Here is a 19,214-nt window from a genome sequence, read left to right as displayed (position 1 = left end):
ATATATTAATATATATAGATAAATAATGAACTAGGCAAATAATAGTGAAGAGACACTTTACACAATAACAAAATAGTAAAAATGTAGAAATTTGAAAGACTTAAGAATTTTGATCAATGATATTCCAGAAGACTGATGACAAAAAAAAACTGTTTTTTACCTTCTTATCAAGAGATGAGGGACATATTTTTAGACATGGGAATTTGTTTTACTTGACTGTGAATTTTTATTACAAGAGATTTGCTTTGTTTTATTTTGTTCCCTTTTTCAATTTGGTGGGTGGAAGGAGATTTAAAAATGTTTGAGAGACATAGTTTCTGGGTAAATAAATTATTTTATTAATAGGGTCAGGAGATTATTCATAAAAATATTCTTCTCTTAGACCAAAGATAATCACGCTGGTGGATTCACAGTTTATATACCCTTCAAAACAGTAGGTGGTCCATCAAACAGTAAACAAATTTAATTAGTTAATAGGACTGAGAGGTGGGCTATATTAAAATAAAAGGCAGTATACCTCTTGAATAGGCAAAGTTATCTTTATGCCAGACCATTCATAGCTTTAGGCTATGAATTCAAAGAACGTATACCCCACCCAAACCTGAGAAGAACACAATAGCTTCCAAGGTGGGTCCTTGAATAAGAAAGTGAGTCCAGTCTGGTTATTTAGCAAAGTCCTTAAGAACTGAACTTAAAGTCTGGACTTTCTAAGAAGATGAGAAAAGCTCTGAATATCCTTAAGATATTATTAGCAATTATTTCAGAAGATAAATGTTAATTGAAAATTTTATTTTTAAAAACTCACAGAAAGACAGAAGGAAATAGAGACAAACAAGTCAGCTTTGAAAGTTACAATTTATTGTTTACTTTAAAGGAAAAGCAGGTTTTATCTTGCAGTTTCATATGCAATTCTGTTTTCTTATTCTACTTTGCATATGTGATCATTTTATTTGTTGTTTATTTAATCCAGAATAAAAATGAAATAAAAGGTGATTTAAGTGGAATAAGCAGGCTCATAATTTTGCAGTTTTACTGCAAAACTATTTTACAGTTGTCAGACAATTGACTGAATGCTGCAGAAAATATAAGCTTCTTTTCAGTTTAATGATTATTGACTACAAAAAAAAGAGAATTTTATTTGGTAGTGCAAATATTTAATTTCTCCTTTAAGGTGTTCACAAAGCAGATATTAGGATCATTTAGATGCTACTAGCCCTAGTTCTAGACTTCTTGGTAACCATCTTCTCCAGGAGCAAATCCTCCAAGGGTAAGCTACCACAACTAACACCAGCCACTGACTATGTGCCACCAGTAGGCAGGTCAAAATAGACTAAGAAAGCAATGTGTCCTGAGAGGGAGGGTATGGCATTATCAATGTAGTTTGTGTAAGTTTGGGGTTCCAAGGAATAGGCAGCAATTCTACTTATGTTGCCAGGGGGAAAAGCTTGAAAGGCATACAGTTGGGGAAGGTCCCTTAGTCATGGCTCTTGAATGGGAGGTCATGACTTACCAAGTAGGGGGTATCTGGGTTTTCTCATCTGTAGAAATCCTTTTATGTATTATCTCTCCATACTTGAATATGAGCAAGAATTTGAAAGCAGGAACTATCTTGCCTTTTTTTCTATTTCTATCTTTAGTGATTAATTGTACTTTACATGTGGTATGTGTTTAATAATTTTAATCCATTTATCTTTTCATTGCACCCACAATTTGTTGTTCAGTTGTTTATTGTGTCCAATTCTTCATGACCCAATGGACCATAATGCACCAAGCCTATCTTCTATGATCTCTTGAAGTCAGTCCAAGTTCATTTTCCTTATTGCCATGACACTCTCTAACCATCTCATCCATCCATCCCCTTTTCTTTTTGCTTTCAATCTTTCTCAACTTCAGGAGCTTTTCCAATAAGTCCCATATTATCATCCTGTGGACAGAATATTTAAACTTCAGCTTTGATATTTGACCTTCCTGTGAATAGTCTGAATTAGGTACAACTATAGAGACAACTGATCAAGATATTCTGCTTATCATACTCAAATGAAATATTCAACAGGGAGGCACACACGTACCAGATGTAGTCAGCATAGTTATAGGTAGTGTCCTTTGGGTCAGACATAATGATACATGCTTGCAATCCCAGTTGCCTAGGAGGTTTTGTACTGCAGTGGGTTATGCTGAATGGGTATCTATACTAAATTTGGCATCAATATGTTGAGCCCCTGGGAGTAGGAAAACTCCTCAACTAGAAATGGAGCAGATCAAAATTTTCATGATAATCAGTGGTAGGATCATTGTATATATTTTCTGCTTCTTCAGGATGGAGAAACCTAATCTTTAAAAAAGAAAAGATTTAAAAAGGAAAGAAAAAGAAAAAAACTGTCTTTTGCAAAGTCTTAATAGAAAAGATTTTTGCTTATGGATGGAGTTTTCCAGATCTTCCTTTGTGTGGAATGCATTGTGCTGATTGTATTAAATCCTGAAATATTATATGGAGTCTTTTCTGTGACATCCATCATTACTCAACAGGAGTAAGTATAGTCATCCTGTGGGAAAAATAAATGGGATGAAGACTATCAGTAATGACAATAGTACCAAAACATTTGGATACAACCACTTCTGATGTCCTATCTTTGGGAATTAAAAAAGTGTTACTTAAAAAGATAAAACTACAAAGAATGGCTGGATCTGACAAAATATTACAGAAGGAAATCATGCTGCAGGTGATATAATTTTATAAGTATTTAGGGATTGATTTTCAAGATATCTCAAAGATGGAGATTCCTTTGAGTTAAGATAGAAATAGTCTAGCTTTGACTCAGAACACCACTGAATAAAGTCCATTGGTACTGTAATTTCCAATTACAGGTAATTGGAAAGACACTGTAAAGGGACAGTGAGCTGAACACAGAATTAAATAAGAATAAATCATCATAGAAAACTGTATAGCACTTGTTGGTGAAATGGTGAATTAGTTAGTCATTTTGGAAAGCAATTTGGAATTATGCCCAAAACTGGAGCTAGAGGCAGGAAGAGCCAGATTTATATCCGGCCTCATTTTCTATCTGTATGATCCTAGGCAAGTCATTATAGTTTCTCCCAGTCTCAATTTCCTTATCTGTAAAATGGGGATTTTAATAGCAGTACTTCCCAGGATTACTATGCATATCAAATCATTGTAAAGTGCTTTGTAGACCTTAAAGCACTAGTTATTGTTATTATTGTTGTTACTAAACTATGAAAATAGTTTAATCCAACAATAGCACTTCTAGGCCTCAAGGGAGATTTATTTTTTAATTAATTGATTTTTTAATTATTTACTTTGTATTTTTATTTTTTAAAAGTTTTGTTAAAGCTTTTTATTTTCGAAATATATGGATGGATAATTTTTCAACATTGACCCTTGCAAAATCTTGTGTTCTAAATTTCCCCCCCTTCTCCTCACCCTTTCCCTTTGATGGCAAGTAATCCAATATATGTTAAGCATGTTAAAAATATGTTAAATCTAATATATATATATATATATACATATATACACATATATATGTATATATATATATATATATACATATTTATATAATTATGCACAAGGAAAAGAAAAAAATGAGAAAGAAAACCATAAAAAGAGTGAAAAAGTTATGTTATGATCTATACTCAGTTCCCACAGTCCTCTCTCTGGGTGTAGTAGGCTCTCTTCATCACAAGATTATTGAAACTGGCCCGAATCATCTCATTGTTGGAAAAAGCCACGTCCATTAGAACTGATCATTGTATAATTTTCTTGTTGCGGTGTACAATGATTTTCTGGTTCTGCTCATTTCACTTAGCATCAATTCATATAAATTTCTCCAGACCTTTCTGAAATCATCCTGCTAATCGTTTCTTATAGAACAATAATATTCCATAACATTCACATACCATAACTTATTCAGCCATTTTCCAATTGATGGGCATCCACTCAGTTTCCAGTTTCTTGCCACTACAAAAGGGGCTGCCACAAACATTTTTGCACCTGTGAGTCCCTGTCCCTCAAGAAGATTTTTTTAAAAGGGAGGAGAAAGAAGAAGGTCTCTAGGTACAAAAATATTTGTAGTAGCATATTTGTTTTTAGCAAAGCACTAGAAACAAAGGAAATATCCATTAAATGAGGAATGGCCAAATTGTTGTTTATAATGGTAGTAGAATATTACTATAATATATGAAATAATGAATGTGGGTTTTGGGGGAAGTGATATGTTAGTGGTAGTATTATCACAAAATAGAAGAAGAAAAGAGAGGGTCATGGAAACATTTTTAAAAATCAATAAAAGGAAACAGAAGAAATAGATAAAGACAGTCATGAAAGCAACATTGTGAGAATTGAATAGAGGTTTAGTTTCCACAGTTGCGAAAACTGAATTGAGAAATACAAAAAAATAAAACTTAAATGAAAAAATTGAAACCTAAGAAATGAGAGTCTAGAATGTGTAACAAAAACAAAAGAAAGGGGGAAATGCAATTAGAAAGGGAGATTCAGATGTATAAAAAGAAAAGGATAATGTAACCAGGGTAGAAATTTAGAATAGGAATTAAGAAGTGGGAAAAAAAAGGGGGGGACAGATGTAATGATGTGATCAGAGGAAGAGACATACTCAAGAGGCAGAATTAGACTCTTCAGATAATATTCAGCCAATAGGAAATCAGGGGAAGGATTGAACTACTTCCAAATGAGGTGAACACCAAGGGAGGAATAATGATGTTATCAGGGATGGAGATTCACACTCATGTGGGCCAATTATCTTGTGTGGCATTGCACATTCCTGATAGGTTGTGATCTCTGTTTCTCAGCCTATGGGGCATCAAAGGACAGACTTGCCTATTGGGGTATAAAAAAAGAGGACAAGAATTGATTCCAGGAGTATCTTATACTATAGAATACTCACAACTGCAGTTATGAAATTAAAGACTTGTAACTTCACTCCTCCCAAGTCCAGTGGAAATATTTCTTACAACATTGAATACATTATAGCCTTTTTTAAAAAGGCAACTTATGTATAATATAAACATGTGGTTTCAGATATAATTCTGGTTTTTTTATTTTACTTTGTATGGGAAACTTTGCTTTTTGGTACTGTTAGAATAGTTAAATGTAGTCTTTACATTGGGTAGAAGCACTTGGCTTCCTCTCTATCATCTTCTATTCTATCACAAGGACACTTTCCTAATAAAGGTAAAGATTTGGAGCAATACCTGGGATTGTCATTAAATCTTCATTTTATTTCATGTGGCCCATCATTGTCTTCTATATCTTCTAGTGATGTTCAGACCTGAAGTACCCTAGAGGGCAAATATTTGCTGATTTGGAGAAGAAAAACAAGACAAGAACTAACTTATAGATCTAGCAACTACAGCCATCTTTAAAAGTTACTTTTTACTGAATATCATTCCCACCCTATTATTTACTTCTCTCCCCCTTCTTTTGCAGAAAAAGTTGCTCTCAGAAAAGGGTATGAATATAAGTCATTGCATTATCTTTTTTTGTTTCTAGTGGTTTTTAAATTTTATTTTAATTAAAACTTTTTAATTATAAAACATATACATGGGTAATTTTTTCAGCATTGACCCTTGCAAAACCTTCTGTTCCAGATTTCCTCTCCTTCCCCCCCCCCCCCACTCCCTGCCCCAGATGGCAGGTAGTCCAATACATGTTAAATATGTTAAAATACATGTTAAATCCAATATATGTATACATATTTATGATGCACAAGAAAAATCATATCAAGAAAGAAGAAAAAGAGAAATTGAGAAAGAAAACAAAATGCAAGCAAACAACAACAGAGAGAATGAGAATTGTGTTCCATACTCTGTTCCCTTGGTTCTCTCTCTCTGGGTATAGATGACTTTCTTCATCACTGAACAAGTGGAACTGGTCTAAACCATCTCAATGTTGAAGAGAGCCACATCCATCAGAATTGATTATCATATAGTCTTGCTGTTGCCGTGATCTTCTGGTTCTGCTAACTTTACATAGCATCAGTTCATGTAGGTCTTTCCAGGATTCTCTGAAATCATCCTGCTGGTCATTTCTTATAGAACAATAATATTCCATAACATTCATATACTATAACTTATTCAGCCATTCTCCAACTGATGGGCATCCACTCAGTTTCCAGTTGCTTGTCACTATAAAAAGGGCCACAAACATTTTTGCACATGTGGGTCCCTTTCCCTCCTTTAAAGATCTCTTCGGGATAGAATCCCAGTAAAAACATTGCTGGATCAAAGGGTAATTGCGTTATCTCTTTCAGTGGTATTTGTTTTTAAAATCATATCTTTGTAGAACAAAAGTCTTTGTCCTTTATCAAATAAGGTGGGAGCAATGTGCTTTTTGAGTAGTAAAGGTAAGGGCAGCTAGGCAAGATATGGGTTGGAGGGAGTGTGAAGGGGCAGCTAGATGGCAGAGTGGATTAAGTGCCAGGTCTGACTTCAAATTTGGCTTCAGGCTCTAATTAGTTGTATGACTTAGTGGAAGTCACTTAATTCTGTTTGCCTCAGTTCCTTCACCTATCAATGAACTTGAAGAAGGAAATGGCAAATCACTCCAGTGATCTTTGTCAAGAAAATCCCAAATAGGATCATGAAGAGTTGGACATAACTGAAAATGGCTGAACAACATCAACTCACAACATTTTTCATCCACAATTACATGTCAAGTATTTTGTGTAAAAGATACTAAAGAAACAAACAAAAATTATACCTTATCCTCTAGGAGATAAGTATTGAAGTTTATGAGAATTAGGTTTTAAATAATCATTTTCTCTGCCACCTAACTCTGGAGTATAAATTGCAATGAGATAACTCATCTCAAACATTCTCATCCTTCCTATTTCTAAAACTACTATGTCTTCAATTAAGGAATAGTATTTCCTTCAATTAAAGAACAACCAAAACCAAATTTGTAGCTTTTCTTTGATCCACCTCCCTACTCCCATCTCATTCTTGCTGAATAGTAGAGCTTAAAAGCAATTCTATCTATCAGTCAGTAACATGCTGCTTATGCATGATAGAGTATACTTTCCCCCACCCCCAAGCTGGGTAGTCTGGGTGGGCAAGGGAAGAGAATATATGCTGCTTCAGGGTGGCAGTTAAATGCCAACTGTCACTTCAGAACTTTAAAACATAAGACATGGTGAAGAGCAAATCAGCTGAAAAGAGAAAGTTGTCTATCTCCCTGTTCAATAACAGCTTTAATATATCCATTTTGAAGTTTGAAGCTGTACTATATGTTGGCAAGCTTGGATGTATGTTGACTTTTCAAAAGACTCCTTGATGCAAAAACAAGAGAGTTGTCAGTTCACCATAATCCACATTGTTGTGTGAATTACTCTAATGAAAAGTAATTGGTATATATATATAGTTCCTTAAATTTTTCAGAGAGCTTTGCAATACATTATTTCACTTGATTCTCAGAACAACTTAGTGAGGTAAGTTCTTTAGATATTATTCCCATTTTAAAGACGAAATGGAGGCTGAGATAGGCTGTTTTCCAAATTGATAACAGTAAATATGTGTTATGAATGAGATCAAGGGTATGAGAAGCCCCAAAATGATTAAAAGTCTCCTGAGTGAAGGGGCATTTATTATGTTCCTCCAGGAAGCAGGAGCTCCGCTGGTACAGAGGTGAATCAAAGCCTTCCCAAGTATCACCTGGTCTCCTCCCAGCCATTTCTGATTGGTCAATATTCTGCTAATTAATAGCACTTCTCTCTCACCTTCTTTATACCTTCCTAGATATGATCCCTCTCCTTTGTCATGTTCAAAGATGGTGGAAAACTCCTTCTACTGGGTATGTTGGTAATATGCAATTAGTGCTTTAAGCATGCTCATTCATCATTTGTCTTTGCCAGGTCATTGACTGTGACTAGTTTGAGCTGGATCAGGGGCTGTGTGGTAAGACTGTGGTTGGAAAGGAGGTATGGACCCATTTCTAATTGGTTGAATCCACCTGTTACGCAACTTTGTTAACTACTATCATATTTCTCAGAATTCTAGCTCTGTGGAAAACAAACTGTTTTGTTACCCATCCTGGGGTCCATCTGTCACAGTATGTAAGGTAAAATTTAGATACAGATCTTCCTTATGTCAAATCTTTCACTCTATTTACTATGCCAAACAATGAAAATGAAGAGGAAAAACATAAAAGCAGGTAAGAAACTCTTTTTAGTGAAATATTAGGGCAAAGAGCAAGAAAAATGAAAAGTTGAGTGAGGTTATCTACTTAGCACATCATGGATAATACCAATAAATAGATTTTTTTTTAAAAGATATTATCGAAAGAGAGAAAAATAATACATTTCAAGAGGCCAAAGTCAAGATGAATATTGCAAAACCAAATCACCACTACCATATATCAGTCTATGGCTATGCCCTTAGTAATAGGGAATAATATCATTGCAAATATAAGGCAGTCATAGAAATTAGTATTGGCTCACAGGCCCAACTCAAAAGATATTTGAATAGATCTAAAATCATGTTTTTCACGAGAAGTTTGAGTAAAAATGGAAAATTAATTTTTTACTTGGCTTCTCCCTTTCTAGTGTTATATTTATTTAGGCTATAGGTGATAGATAATACAGCAGATCAGCCCTATGATATTGGTAAAAATAGGAAAAGCTCATGACAATTAAAAATATTATTTGTGAAGTTTCCATAAAAGATGATGGAATTCTGTTTGCAAGTTAGAATAAATCATGGTTATATTAGCAGACCTTTTATATTTTCTATAATTTTGTTTGATATTAACCCTATAAATAAGCTTTTCGTTATATGAATCAGGTTTCTACAATTTTGTCAGGCTGTTAAACATTAAGTATAAATTGTTTATTAGTATTTTAATTTTACATTTCTACAACCCATAAGAATAACTATTTCTTTTGTAATAGTTGATAATATTTGTAGAATAAGCCTTAGTTAAGAATGCTATTGAATTAGTTGTTGCTTTCTAACTAGATAATTTAAACATAGAAATATGCTGGTTAATCTAATTTCAAAAATCTGCAATTTTGTTGATGTGTATATACTCACTGCAATATGACAGACTGAAAACTCATTTTTGAGACTTGCTGATTGAAACATTAATCACTTTGCAATCAACTTACTTATAAGCCTCTCTGAATTTAACTAGGCTAAATTCCTTAGAAAGTCTATCATCCAACCCAAATTTCTATTTCTAGTTTGGTAGGATTTGCAAGAAGGTGGATATAATATTTGGCAATGTGGGGTAGCCTCAATGTCACAAGTTGGCATCAGAGTAGAAATTATATGTAGGTGACTAATCTTAATTAATTTAGTTAAAATTCTAACTTTCTGAATATTTTTACATCAAGTAACAAAGATTTATGATACAAAGTAACAATAAGTGTTTATTATATTCAATTTTACAATATAAAGGAAGAATATAATGATGAACATGTTGTATGACACTTCCTTCCTCCCGTCTTCTCATCCCCTGAAAACAAAAAAGAATGAAAATCATTTACAAAAGCTCACCTACTCTGTTAAGCGAGGGAAGAGAAAATAGAAATACAGCCAAAGCTACAAAGATCCCCAAATAAGAGCCTCTTATCTAACTATAAGAAAACATTTTTCATCCCTAAAAGTAATTCATTATGAGCATGTTATATAAAATTACTGATATAGTTATCTTTAAATCTAGTAAAGCTAGTAAAATTGCTGAATAAGACGCTGGTATGAACTTTATCATGAAATACTAACTATAGCATGATATAACCACTACTTTTCACTTCATTATAACGTTCCCTAAGCAATATATTAATTTCTTTATCCATTAAATCATTAAAATATTTTATTGAGACTGCAATATTCATGGCACTATACTAGATATTATGGGAAATAATAAAAAAAATAAAATATAGCTTTGGCACTTGATTGAGTTTTCAATCTATATACATAAATAATACACTATGAAAAAGAGGAGGGCAACCAAATGGTTAGAGCACTGCTTTGAAGTCAGAAGGACCTAAATTCAAATGTGTCCTCAGATACTTAACACATATTAGCTAGAAGTCTCTTTTTCCAATTGCCTTGCAGCAAAAAAAAAAAAAAAAAAAAAGTTTTAGTGAATGAGAGTTTATTAGCAAGATGTTAGGAAACTCCATAGAAAAGAGAGCTTATTTCCAGATCCAGGGTAAAACTTCATAGAGGTCATTTGAGCTGAGGTTTGATTAAAGGTTTGGAATTTCAGGAACTGGGGACAGGAGGAGGATATTCTAGACTCTATGTAAGATCTCATAACTGAATGTGGGGGTCACAAAATTATGATTTATACTTAGAAAATGTGTGACTTGTATGCCTATTTCATATACCTATATACCCAGGGTCATGTAAAAATTTCTAGAGCAAAAAGCAGTCTTGAGTAGAAAAAGTTTAAGTAGCCCTATTTTAGAGCATGCTAGCTGTACAGGAAGAGAACTAGTCAAGAAACAAGGAAGCTGTCAAGAAAGGTAAGAGAACTAGGAAAGGACAGACATAGAAAATTATATTTTGAATATCTCATGCTAATTTAAATTAGTTGTTGTCTTTTGTTCTTGAAGAGGACCAAAATGATATCACTATGTTAGTTGAGTTACAGTGTGTCCAACTGGCTGATCAGACCAATATAAGCTCAGAGTGCTCTTCCACAGGTTGGACACAAGTAGTGACTATGAACATTTGGAGTGGATTCTCTAACTTTGCACATCTCGTGTTTGAGCAAATTCAGTTTGGCTTTGTTCATAGAGCACAGCATCTTCTCTGATGAGAGTATGCCATAGTAGATGGTCCTGAGTGGTATGACATGATCTCCCATGTCATACAATATAGAGAGCCACAGATAGTGGAGGAACTTTGGGTGAGGAATAAGATCCTTCAGCCTAGAGGGAACCTACTGACAATGTCTTGTTCAGCAGTCATCTCCTCTTGAGGGCATCTCAGCTTTCATGAGTAGTCAGAGGGTGTGACAACCTGGGTTCTACTAGAAGCAGAGATACTTTCAATAAAGAAGCATTTACCTAATAATAGCAAGGTGCTTAGTTAGCACAAGCTCATTGTGGTGTAGTGATGCAATTGTACTAGGGTATTTAAGGCTAATTGAGAACTTTAAATAAATGGACTTCATATTTGACCATCCATGTGGGTTCCCGCTTTATCACTCCTCTTCTAAGACCAAGGACTTGGGCTGGTACCAAGATCCTCCAGAGGAATAGTCCGAATGGTACAATCCAATCAATTCTAAAATTCTTGAGAGACCTTAAGAGTGTTTTTATATTGCTTTTTCTGAACATCTTGTGAACACTTGCCCTCTGTGAGTTCTAGTTCAGAATTCCAGTATCAACTTAATACCTTCACTCTATACTTCAGCTATGGATGCAAGGTGTTAAAGTGGATAGAGGGTAGGGTCTTAATTCAAATCTGGTCTTAGACAGTTACTAGTTGTATGACCCTGGGCAAGTTACCTAATTCTGTTTGCTTCAATTTCCTTATCTATAAAATGAGCTGGAGTAGAAAATAGCAAAGAAAAGTCCAAATGGAACCACAGAGTCTGAAATGATTGAACAACAACAACAAAGTACAATATATTTCAGCTCTCATAGAAATTATATACCTTTTATTTATTTCATCACTGTGTGGTACGGAAATGGTGAGGGGTCACCATTTAATAAAAAAGCTGGAGAGAGCTCTAGAGAAAAGCAAAGTTTATTGTACATTCTCGCGAGAAGGGCGTCCCACACTTCCAGTAGACAATCGAAGAGAGGAAGCACCTCCTGTGGGCAGGACAGCACTTTTAATCCCTAATGCAAAATGCCCCCTCCCACCACTGACTCTCATCCTCATTGGCTGAGAGTCTTACATTCTAAATGCAAGATCTACCCATGAAATTGAACTTGACCAATAAGTACATAGTTGCCCATATTTGGATGAAATAGGGAGATGATATCATAGGAGGGGAAGGCAATGTCCTTTGCTCGAACTTCAGAGTCCTTCAGGCCTACTCGAACTCTGAAGTAGATGAAGCCTTACTCGATTTTCGCAACTGTCTTGAGAGATCTCACCTCATCTCATTCATCACTAACCAGTGTTCCAGTCATGATTCATGACTGAAATTCTTTTGACTGTAAACTCCTATCCAATTCTTTCCCAGAATCAGCTCTTTGAACTCTAGTCTTAGCAAACTTTTAGTACAACCTCTAGTCACTTTGCCCTTTTCTACTTTCTCAGTCAATTATCCTTCCTTTATGTTCTTTCTTTCAAAATCTGGTCAGCAATTCAACTTAAAGATTTTCTATACCCTGAATTCCTTGTTCCTTCCAAATCAAGGTCCAACCTTCATTTACTCCCCACTTATCCATTCTTCTCTACAACTGATGGGTGGAACTGCAGGAAATCATATAAGTGGTAACTTGGTTTATTATAGATACATGCTATCTAATCTTATTTGATTCATATCTGTCTTTTTACTCTTCTCTTAACTTCCTAACACATTTTGGACAGCATCTGTTCCAAACCTTCTCTTTATATCTCTTTATTTCTTGAAACAAGAGTGTAATCCTCCTGCCTTTTCTCATCTCTTCTACCCTTGTTATTCCTTCAATGCATTCTGGCTTCCTGACTTCATCAAAAAGCTGAAATTTCTCTCTTCAAAGTTACCAATGATTCTTAATTGCCAAATCCAATAGTCTTTTCTCAATTCTTATCCTCCTTCTTGATTTCTCTGTACTCTTTGACACTCAAATCACTCTCTTTAGAGAGAGATCCAATTTCCTGCTTATCTTGACCCTACTCTTTCCTGGCTGCACAACTGTTTGATGACTCCAGTCTCCTTCACTTCATCCAAGTTATGACCACTAACCATCTCCTGGACGTACCTCATTGGTGAAGTAAATGAGCACTGGGCCTACAGTTAGAAAGACCTGAGTTTAAATCTGGCCTAATTCACTTCTTCTACCTCAGTTTTCTCAACTGTAAAATGAGGATAATAATAGCACCTATCTTCTAGGGTTATTGTGGGTGATCATCAAATAAGGTTTTTAATCTTAACAGTGTCTGGCACATTAAGTGAGGCAGGTGACCTTGCATAGCCCTCACTTAAATCCAATTCACTTGCTTGTCATGTTCTTTTCCACAATGGACAAAAAACACACATAGTAGGCATTTAATAAATGCTTCCTGTTTTGTCATTCAGTTCCTTATAATCCAGTTTTTCCTTTCCAGTCTTCTTGTACCTTAACCTCCTCCCCTGCAAATACTCTTTGATCCAGTGATGCTGGCTTCCCTTGTTATTTCTCAACTAAGACACTTCTGGTTACCAGCATTTTCCCTGTCTGTACACCAAGGTTGGAATGCTTTCTTCCTCCTTATCTATCTCCTCGGACTGAAGCAGAGGGAAGAATTTATTAAGCACCTTCTATGTGCTAAGTGTTTTATAAATATTATAGTTATATGAGTTATAAATAGTTCATTTTACAATGAAGGAAACTGAGGCAGAATTCCTGAGGAAAGGAATTGGTTTTTTGTTTTGCTTTTCCTATCTCAGAGAACTTAGCCCAATTCCAGGGACATAGGAGGCACTTAATACCATATTAATCCACTGAGTGACTTTCTAAGGGTTTTAATTTTCATCTCTATTTAGATGATCCCCAAATCTGTAAATATAACCCTTATTTTTTATAGAGTTTTAGTCCCTACATTATCAAATTTCTTTTAAGAATTTCATTACATTTCAAGTTAAACTTCATGTAATATGGGCAACTGGAATTCAATATGTTCAAATTGGAACTTATTTTCTAATTTCTAAAAATCACCCCTATTCGATTTGAATGTAAAATATTAGCACTACTGTCTATCTACCCAGGTTACTTATACCTTCGGAATCCAATACTTAATGTGCAACAAGAAAATTGGATTTACACACATATATTGTATCTAGGTTATACTGTAACACATGTAAAATGTATGGGATTGCCTGTAATCTAGGGGAGGAAGTAGAGGGAGGAAGGGGAAAATTTGGAAAAATGAATACAAGGGATAATGTTATAAAAAAATTACTCATGCATACACACTGTCAAAAAATTATAATTCTAAAATTAATTTAAAAATAAATAAATAAATGAATGAATTTTTTAAAAAAAAATCACCCCATTCCTATTTTTCCTATTTAGTTCTTTTACCCCCAGAAATTAGCTCAGTCCTTGGCTCATAGCTTGAGCTTAATAATTATTGAAAAAATTAATGAAAGCTATATTATTAGCATATTTAAAGTATGCTTGAGATACAAATACAAAAGTGAAACAGTTGTCCTCTGGAAGTCTATATTCTCAAGGAAGAAGACAACAGGTAAGAGGAGAGAGGTAGCCATAAAAAAGTTTTCAATATCCTAATCCCTCCTATCCCACAAGAGGCCAAATCTCTTTGAAGACCTTGTCTCCCAGTTTTCCCCATTCAAAAGTTACCATTGCAAGTTTACCTTTCCCCTTCAAGGGCAGGGAACATTCTTGAGGTCAAGACAACCATAGGCCATCAAGAACTCAAAACTAGATACCACTATCTCCCACTCCTCCAATTAAGGTGATAATTTTGTATGGCTGGAGAGTGATATTATAAATATCCAAGTGGCCCTCAATAGAAAAAAGGTTCCCTATCCTTGATATAACTCTCAGCATCCAGTCTGATCCAGCATGCAGCTCCTTTGGCTATTAAAAAATATCCTTCACAATGTGGCTTCTACTTTTTTAGATATTTCATATTCTATTTTCCCACTACATTGTTCTACTTGTGGTTTCCCATACCCAGGATTCTATATCCTGCCTATTACTGTCTATGCATAGTTATTTCCTCAAGGCTTGAAATGTTTTCCTTTCTACATCTGCTCCCATTGCAGATGCAAAGCCTTTCTGGATCTTACCTTCCTCTTACAACTCTGTTGCCTCTCCTGGAAGTTAGCTTTGCATATAATTTTGTTTTAGTTCCCAAAGAATGCAAGTTATTTGAGGGCAGTGACTAGTCTGATTTTTTTTTTTTTTTTTTTTTTTTTTTGCCTTTTGAATCTTCTTACTGAATCATCCAATGCCTAGAATAATACCTCAAATTATAATAGATAATAAATGCTTAAACTGACAAAGTGAAATTATAGGGATTATTCAAATTTGGAGAAATAGCTTGGTTTAGTGGATTAGGAGTCAAATTTGTGTGTCAAGAACAGGGCTAGCCTCTCAATTTTCAAGGAATGAAAATCCCTTCTGTCAAGGAATTTATTTTTATGAGGAAGGCAACCATTATAAACATACTTACAGAATAAATACAAATAAGTTAAATACATGGCAATTTGGGAGGGATAGCAGAGATCAGGAAAGGCTCAATTTTAGAGGTAGCCTTTGAATTGTGTCTTTAAGGAAGAGAAAGATTTTAATCTATCAATAGGAGAGTTTTTCAGATTTGTGAAGTGGAGTGGATGAAGGGAATAGAAATTGTAAAGCTTGAGATGGGATATGGGATGCAGTGTGTGTGGGATTTCCAGAAGCTGGATTGGTGTGTAGTCAGGGAATAATATAGAATTAATCAGGAAAGATAAGTTGGGGTCAAGTTTTGAGGGCAAAAATTGAACAAAGGAAGTTTTTTTTTTTAATCCTAAAATATGCATTGAAGAGGAGAGGCATATACAATATAATTTATTATAAGATGGAATTTTTAACAGGCACATATCAAAATTTGGCCATGACCAAACTCTCAACTCAAGAGTAAGATCAAGTCTTTTTTTTTTTTTTTTTTTTTTTTAATAGTTTTTATTTACCAGATATATGCATGGGTAATTTTACAACATTGACAATTGCCAAACCCCTTGTTCTAATTTTTCCCCTCCTTCCCCCCACCCCAGATGGCAAATTGACCAATATATTTTGAACATGCCAAAGTATAAATTAAATACACTATATGTGTACATGTCCAGACAGTTGTTTTGCTGTACAAAAAGAATCAGACTTTGAAATAGTGTACAATTAGCCTGTAATTGTACAGGAAGGAAATCCAAAATGCAGGCGGACAAAAATAGAGGGATTGGGAATTCTATTTAGTGGTGTAAGATCAACTCTTAAGGAAAAATGTTCACTTTGGCAGATTTGTGGAAGATGATACTAGATTTAAAGTAGGATGACTAATCAGAGGGCTTTTATTTCCTCATCTAGGGGAGCAGTATTGAAGCCTGGAACCAAGATGTGGTTGTTATTAACAGAGGGGGAAGGGATCAGATGCAAGTGATATTGTGGTTGAAATGGGCAAGATTTGACAACTGATTGGATATATTGGGTAGGCAAGAACAAAATGTGGAGGTCAAGTCAAGGTAATAAACCCATGAGACAAGAATAATAGCAAGTATCTAACAGAAACAGAGAAGCATGGAAGAAGGGTGGATCCGGAGAAAAAGATAATGAGTTCTGTTTTGGACACAAGTTGTCTCCAAGACAATTTATCAGTCACATGGTGACTTTTGCAGATGCAGTTACAAACCCCAACTCTCATGTATCAATTCAATCTATCTGCAGAATCTCAGACCCCTTACAGTTATACAAATGAAATGTAATATACCACAAGGACTAAAAGATGTGGAGAAAGCATAGTAGATCAAATATGAAATATAATCTACAGAAAACTGGAAAGTTAGTCTAGTTTCTACTCTCAGTGGAAATATGCACGTTTATGCTGAAATTGGAATTTTAAAACTTAATACCTAATATTAATTTCTGAGACCTACTACTGAGCAATGTTTTCCTATGTTTTCCAAATATAGAATTGACATAATTGTTGCTAATATCTGAAATACATAGAATCCTATTAAAATACATGCCAAATAAAAGGTTTAGTAAGGAATTAAAGGGTAAATTTATTGGTCATTAAATCTATTTTACTATTTCCTTCTCATCAATGTTTGCAGGTCTTACCTAGAAGAAAATCTTTGCTCAGAGATTACCTTCCAAGTGTTGCTTATTTTAACGGGGCAAAGGAGGTAAGCTTCATTTTTGTTCTTTATTTTCCCATTTTCTCCCTAATATACTTTGGCCTTTTAAGTTATAGGTGTTTATTTATACATGTGATTAGCCATCAAAACAGCATCTTCACAAATGCTATAATTGTCAGTACGGTTATTTATTGGGAAGCAGGGAGCCTAATGGAATCTTGGACAAGTCAATGTATCTGGGTTCTATTCCGTGTTGCTACCAAGTTTTGGGCAAATCTCAACCTCTCGGTCTCATTTTCTCCCACTTTAAGTAAAATGAAGTGGGGAAATGGGGAGCAGAGTGGACGGAACGGTCTTTCTCAGCTCTAACATTCTATTGTGTGGCATGGAGTTTCTAGTGACAATTTTCCTTTGGTCTCCCACCACCCAAGCTGCTCCAGACGACCGGCCTCTCGAAGTTCCTACCCCGGCCGAGGCCACCAGAGCTCGAGGAATTGCTTGAAGATTACGTAGCATGAGTTAAGATGGAAAAGAAAAAAAGGGCATTTCATCATTCAATTTTCCATCATGTAGTCTCTAAGAGGTGACTGAGCAATGAGAATTTCTCGAATGTGCATGGGAAAGGTGGACGCAGAACTAGGCTCGTTTGACGTAACCAGACGGCGGCCTCCAGCCTGGCATCGATCACCCAGGGGTGGCGATTCTTCCCGCAGAGCCCACCCGGTCTGTCCGCTTCCTTGCAGTGCGGCTCGACCAGACCCCCATTCGCCTCAGAGGTTATTTCCCTCTATCCGCATCCCGTCTTTTGGGGGAGCTTGGAGCCCCAAGCATGGCCAAGGGTGGGCCCCGCGGCCATCTGGGTGGGGTGGCAGCCGCGCCCTCCCCTCCCCCTCCCGCTCAAGCCCCGGGGTGTGTGCGCTGGGGAAGCCATTATTACCCAGCGGTGCCAAAAGCCAACGCCTCGCGCCGAGGGAGGGGGAACCCGTGACGGCTCCTCCCTCCCTCCCTCCTTCTTCAGCCCGGCTGCACCCACGGACCCACGCCCCCAGGAACGCCGAGGCCATCCGAGGAGGAGTCACGGCGGCGGTAGCCCGAGAGACCCGAAGCTCGCAGAACTGCTTGGGGATCGAATGGAGACGCCCCGCCTCCGCCGCTGCGTTAACTGGACAGACTCGGCGGACGAACCCTCACACCCCGGACCTCGCCCTCTTACCCCCGCCTACTCCCGAGCCCCCTCCCCTCGTAAGCCCCCCGCAGCTCCCGAGGTGACACCGTTCGGACCCTCCATTCTTTTCACGAGTATATTTAACGAGTACAACCTAACATAATGTTCCTACACGTTGACAACCCTCCCCCGGACAGACGCACTCACGAGCCAACCACAGGCTGATCCCAGGGGCCATCCCGTTCCTCCGTCACCAATCGCCGGCGGCCTTGGTGGGCGGAGTCAGAAGAACTAGCAAGTTGAGTCGAGGCGCGGCTGACGTGAGTCAACAAAGGTCACGTGGGACCGACTACGGGACTGGATTGGTTATGCTGAGGCCGGGCGGGGAGGGAGGGGGGTCACGGCGGCGGCGTGGGGTTCGCTCTGTGACACAATTACAACAACTTTGTGCTGGTGCCGGGGAAGTTTGTGTCTCCAACAAATCCCCTCTGGGCGCCCCTCAGCGCCACTCTACGGCTTCCCCCGCTGTCCCTGCCCGCCGCTGCCCCACACCTAACCCCCGAGATGTGACCCCAGTATTGGGTTCCGTTGCCGTCGCCAGACCCCGACCCCTCGGGGTGTCCGCAGCCCCTGCCACCGCCGCCGCCGCGTTGTGATTTCTCGCCGCCGCCGTTCGCGGTGGAGGAGGAGGAGGAGGGTGGAGGAGGCGGAGGCGGCGATAAAGTTGGTGTGTCGGTCCGCCCGCAGATTGGGGGGTTTTGTTCGCGGCCCCGGCCCGGGGGGGTCTCGTTGTTGGGAGTTGTTAATTCGCTGCGTTTCCATGAAATCCTGCGGAGTGTCGCTCGCTACCGCCGCCACCGCCGCTTTCGGTGATGAGGAAAAGAAAATGGCGGCGGGAAAAGCGAGCGGCGAGAGCGAGGAGGAGTTCCCCAGCCTGACAGCCGAGGAAAGAGAGGTGCTCAGTGGACTCGACAGGTACTGACTGCGGCCCGGCCTGGTTCGGGACGTGGGATTCGCGCCGCTCTATCTCTGGGGGAGGGAGGGGAAACTTGGTGATTTGTCTCCGGG

At 37.4% G+C, this 19,214-nt stretch overlaps 2 protein-coding genes and 1 long non-coding RNA gene across 8 annotated transcripts in view; 2 read left to right on the top strand and 1 right to left on the bottom strand.

Moving 5' to 3' along the window:
* Positions 1 to 1,362: 1,362 nt before the first annotated feature.
* Positions 1,363 to 7,934, bottom strand: LOC141561327 (uncharacterized). Of its 2 annotated transcripts, none has more exons than XR_012488023.1 (3): positions 7,749 to 7,934; positions 5,227 to 5,331; positions 1,363 to 1,924 (listed from the first exon to the last, which is right to left on the bottom strand). It is a non-coding gene; the product is annotated as an uncharacterized LOC141561327 (long non-coding RNA). The 2 variants fall into 2 exon arrangements; XR_012488024.1 differs by lacking the exon at positions 7,749 to 7,934 and adding an exon at positions 6,734 to 7,055.
* A 140-nt stretch (positions 7,935 to 8,074) lies between these two features.
* Positions 8,075 to 18,602, top strand: LOC141561325 (uncharacterized). Of its 2 annotated transcripts, XM_074300799.1 has the most exons (3): positions 8,075 to 8,182; positions 16,958 to 17,029; positions 17,413 to 18,602. In XM_074300799.1, the coding sequence occupies exon 3, from the start codon at positions 17,576 to 17,578 to the stop codon at positions 18,248 to 18,250; it is 675 nt and encodes a 224-aa protein (XP_074156900.1). In that variant the 5' UTR covers positions 8,075 to 8,182; positions 16,958 to 17,029; positions 17,413 to 17,575; the 3' UTR covers positions 18,251 to 18,602. The 2 variants fall into 2 exon arrangements, with proteins under 2 accessions (XP_074156900.1, XP_074156901.1); XM_074300800.1 differs by lacking the exon at positions 8,075 to 8,182 and having other exon boundaries at positions 16,946 to 17,029.
* KDM6A (lysine demethylase 6A) overlaps positions 18,572 to 19,214 on the top strand; it is a 240,344-nt gene continuing 239,701 nt past the window's right edge. For all 4 annotated transcript variants that reach the window (XM_074300796.1, XM_074300793.1, XM_074300795.1 and 1 more), the window contains exon 1: positions 18,572 to 19,121. In XM_074300796.1, coding sequence (XP_074156897.1) covers positions 18,967 to 19,121 — 155 coding nt within the window. In that variant the 5' untranslated portion in view covers positions 18,572 to 18,966. The remainder of the gene's footprint in view (positions 19,122 to 19,214) is intronic.

The sequence above is a fragment of the Sminthopsis crassicaudata genome, chromosome 3 (genome assembly GCF_048593235.1).
Source record: "Sminthopsis crassicaudata isolate SCR6 chromosome 3, ASM4859323v1, whole genome shotgun sequence".
Lineage (NCBI taxonomy): Eukaryota > Metazoa > Chordata > Mammalia > Dasyuromorphia > Dasyuridae > Sminthopsis > Sminthopsis crassicaudata.
This window is presented reverse-complemented; position numbering and strand designations above follow the sequence as displayed.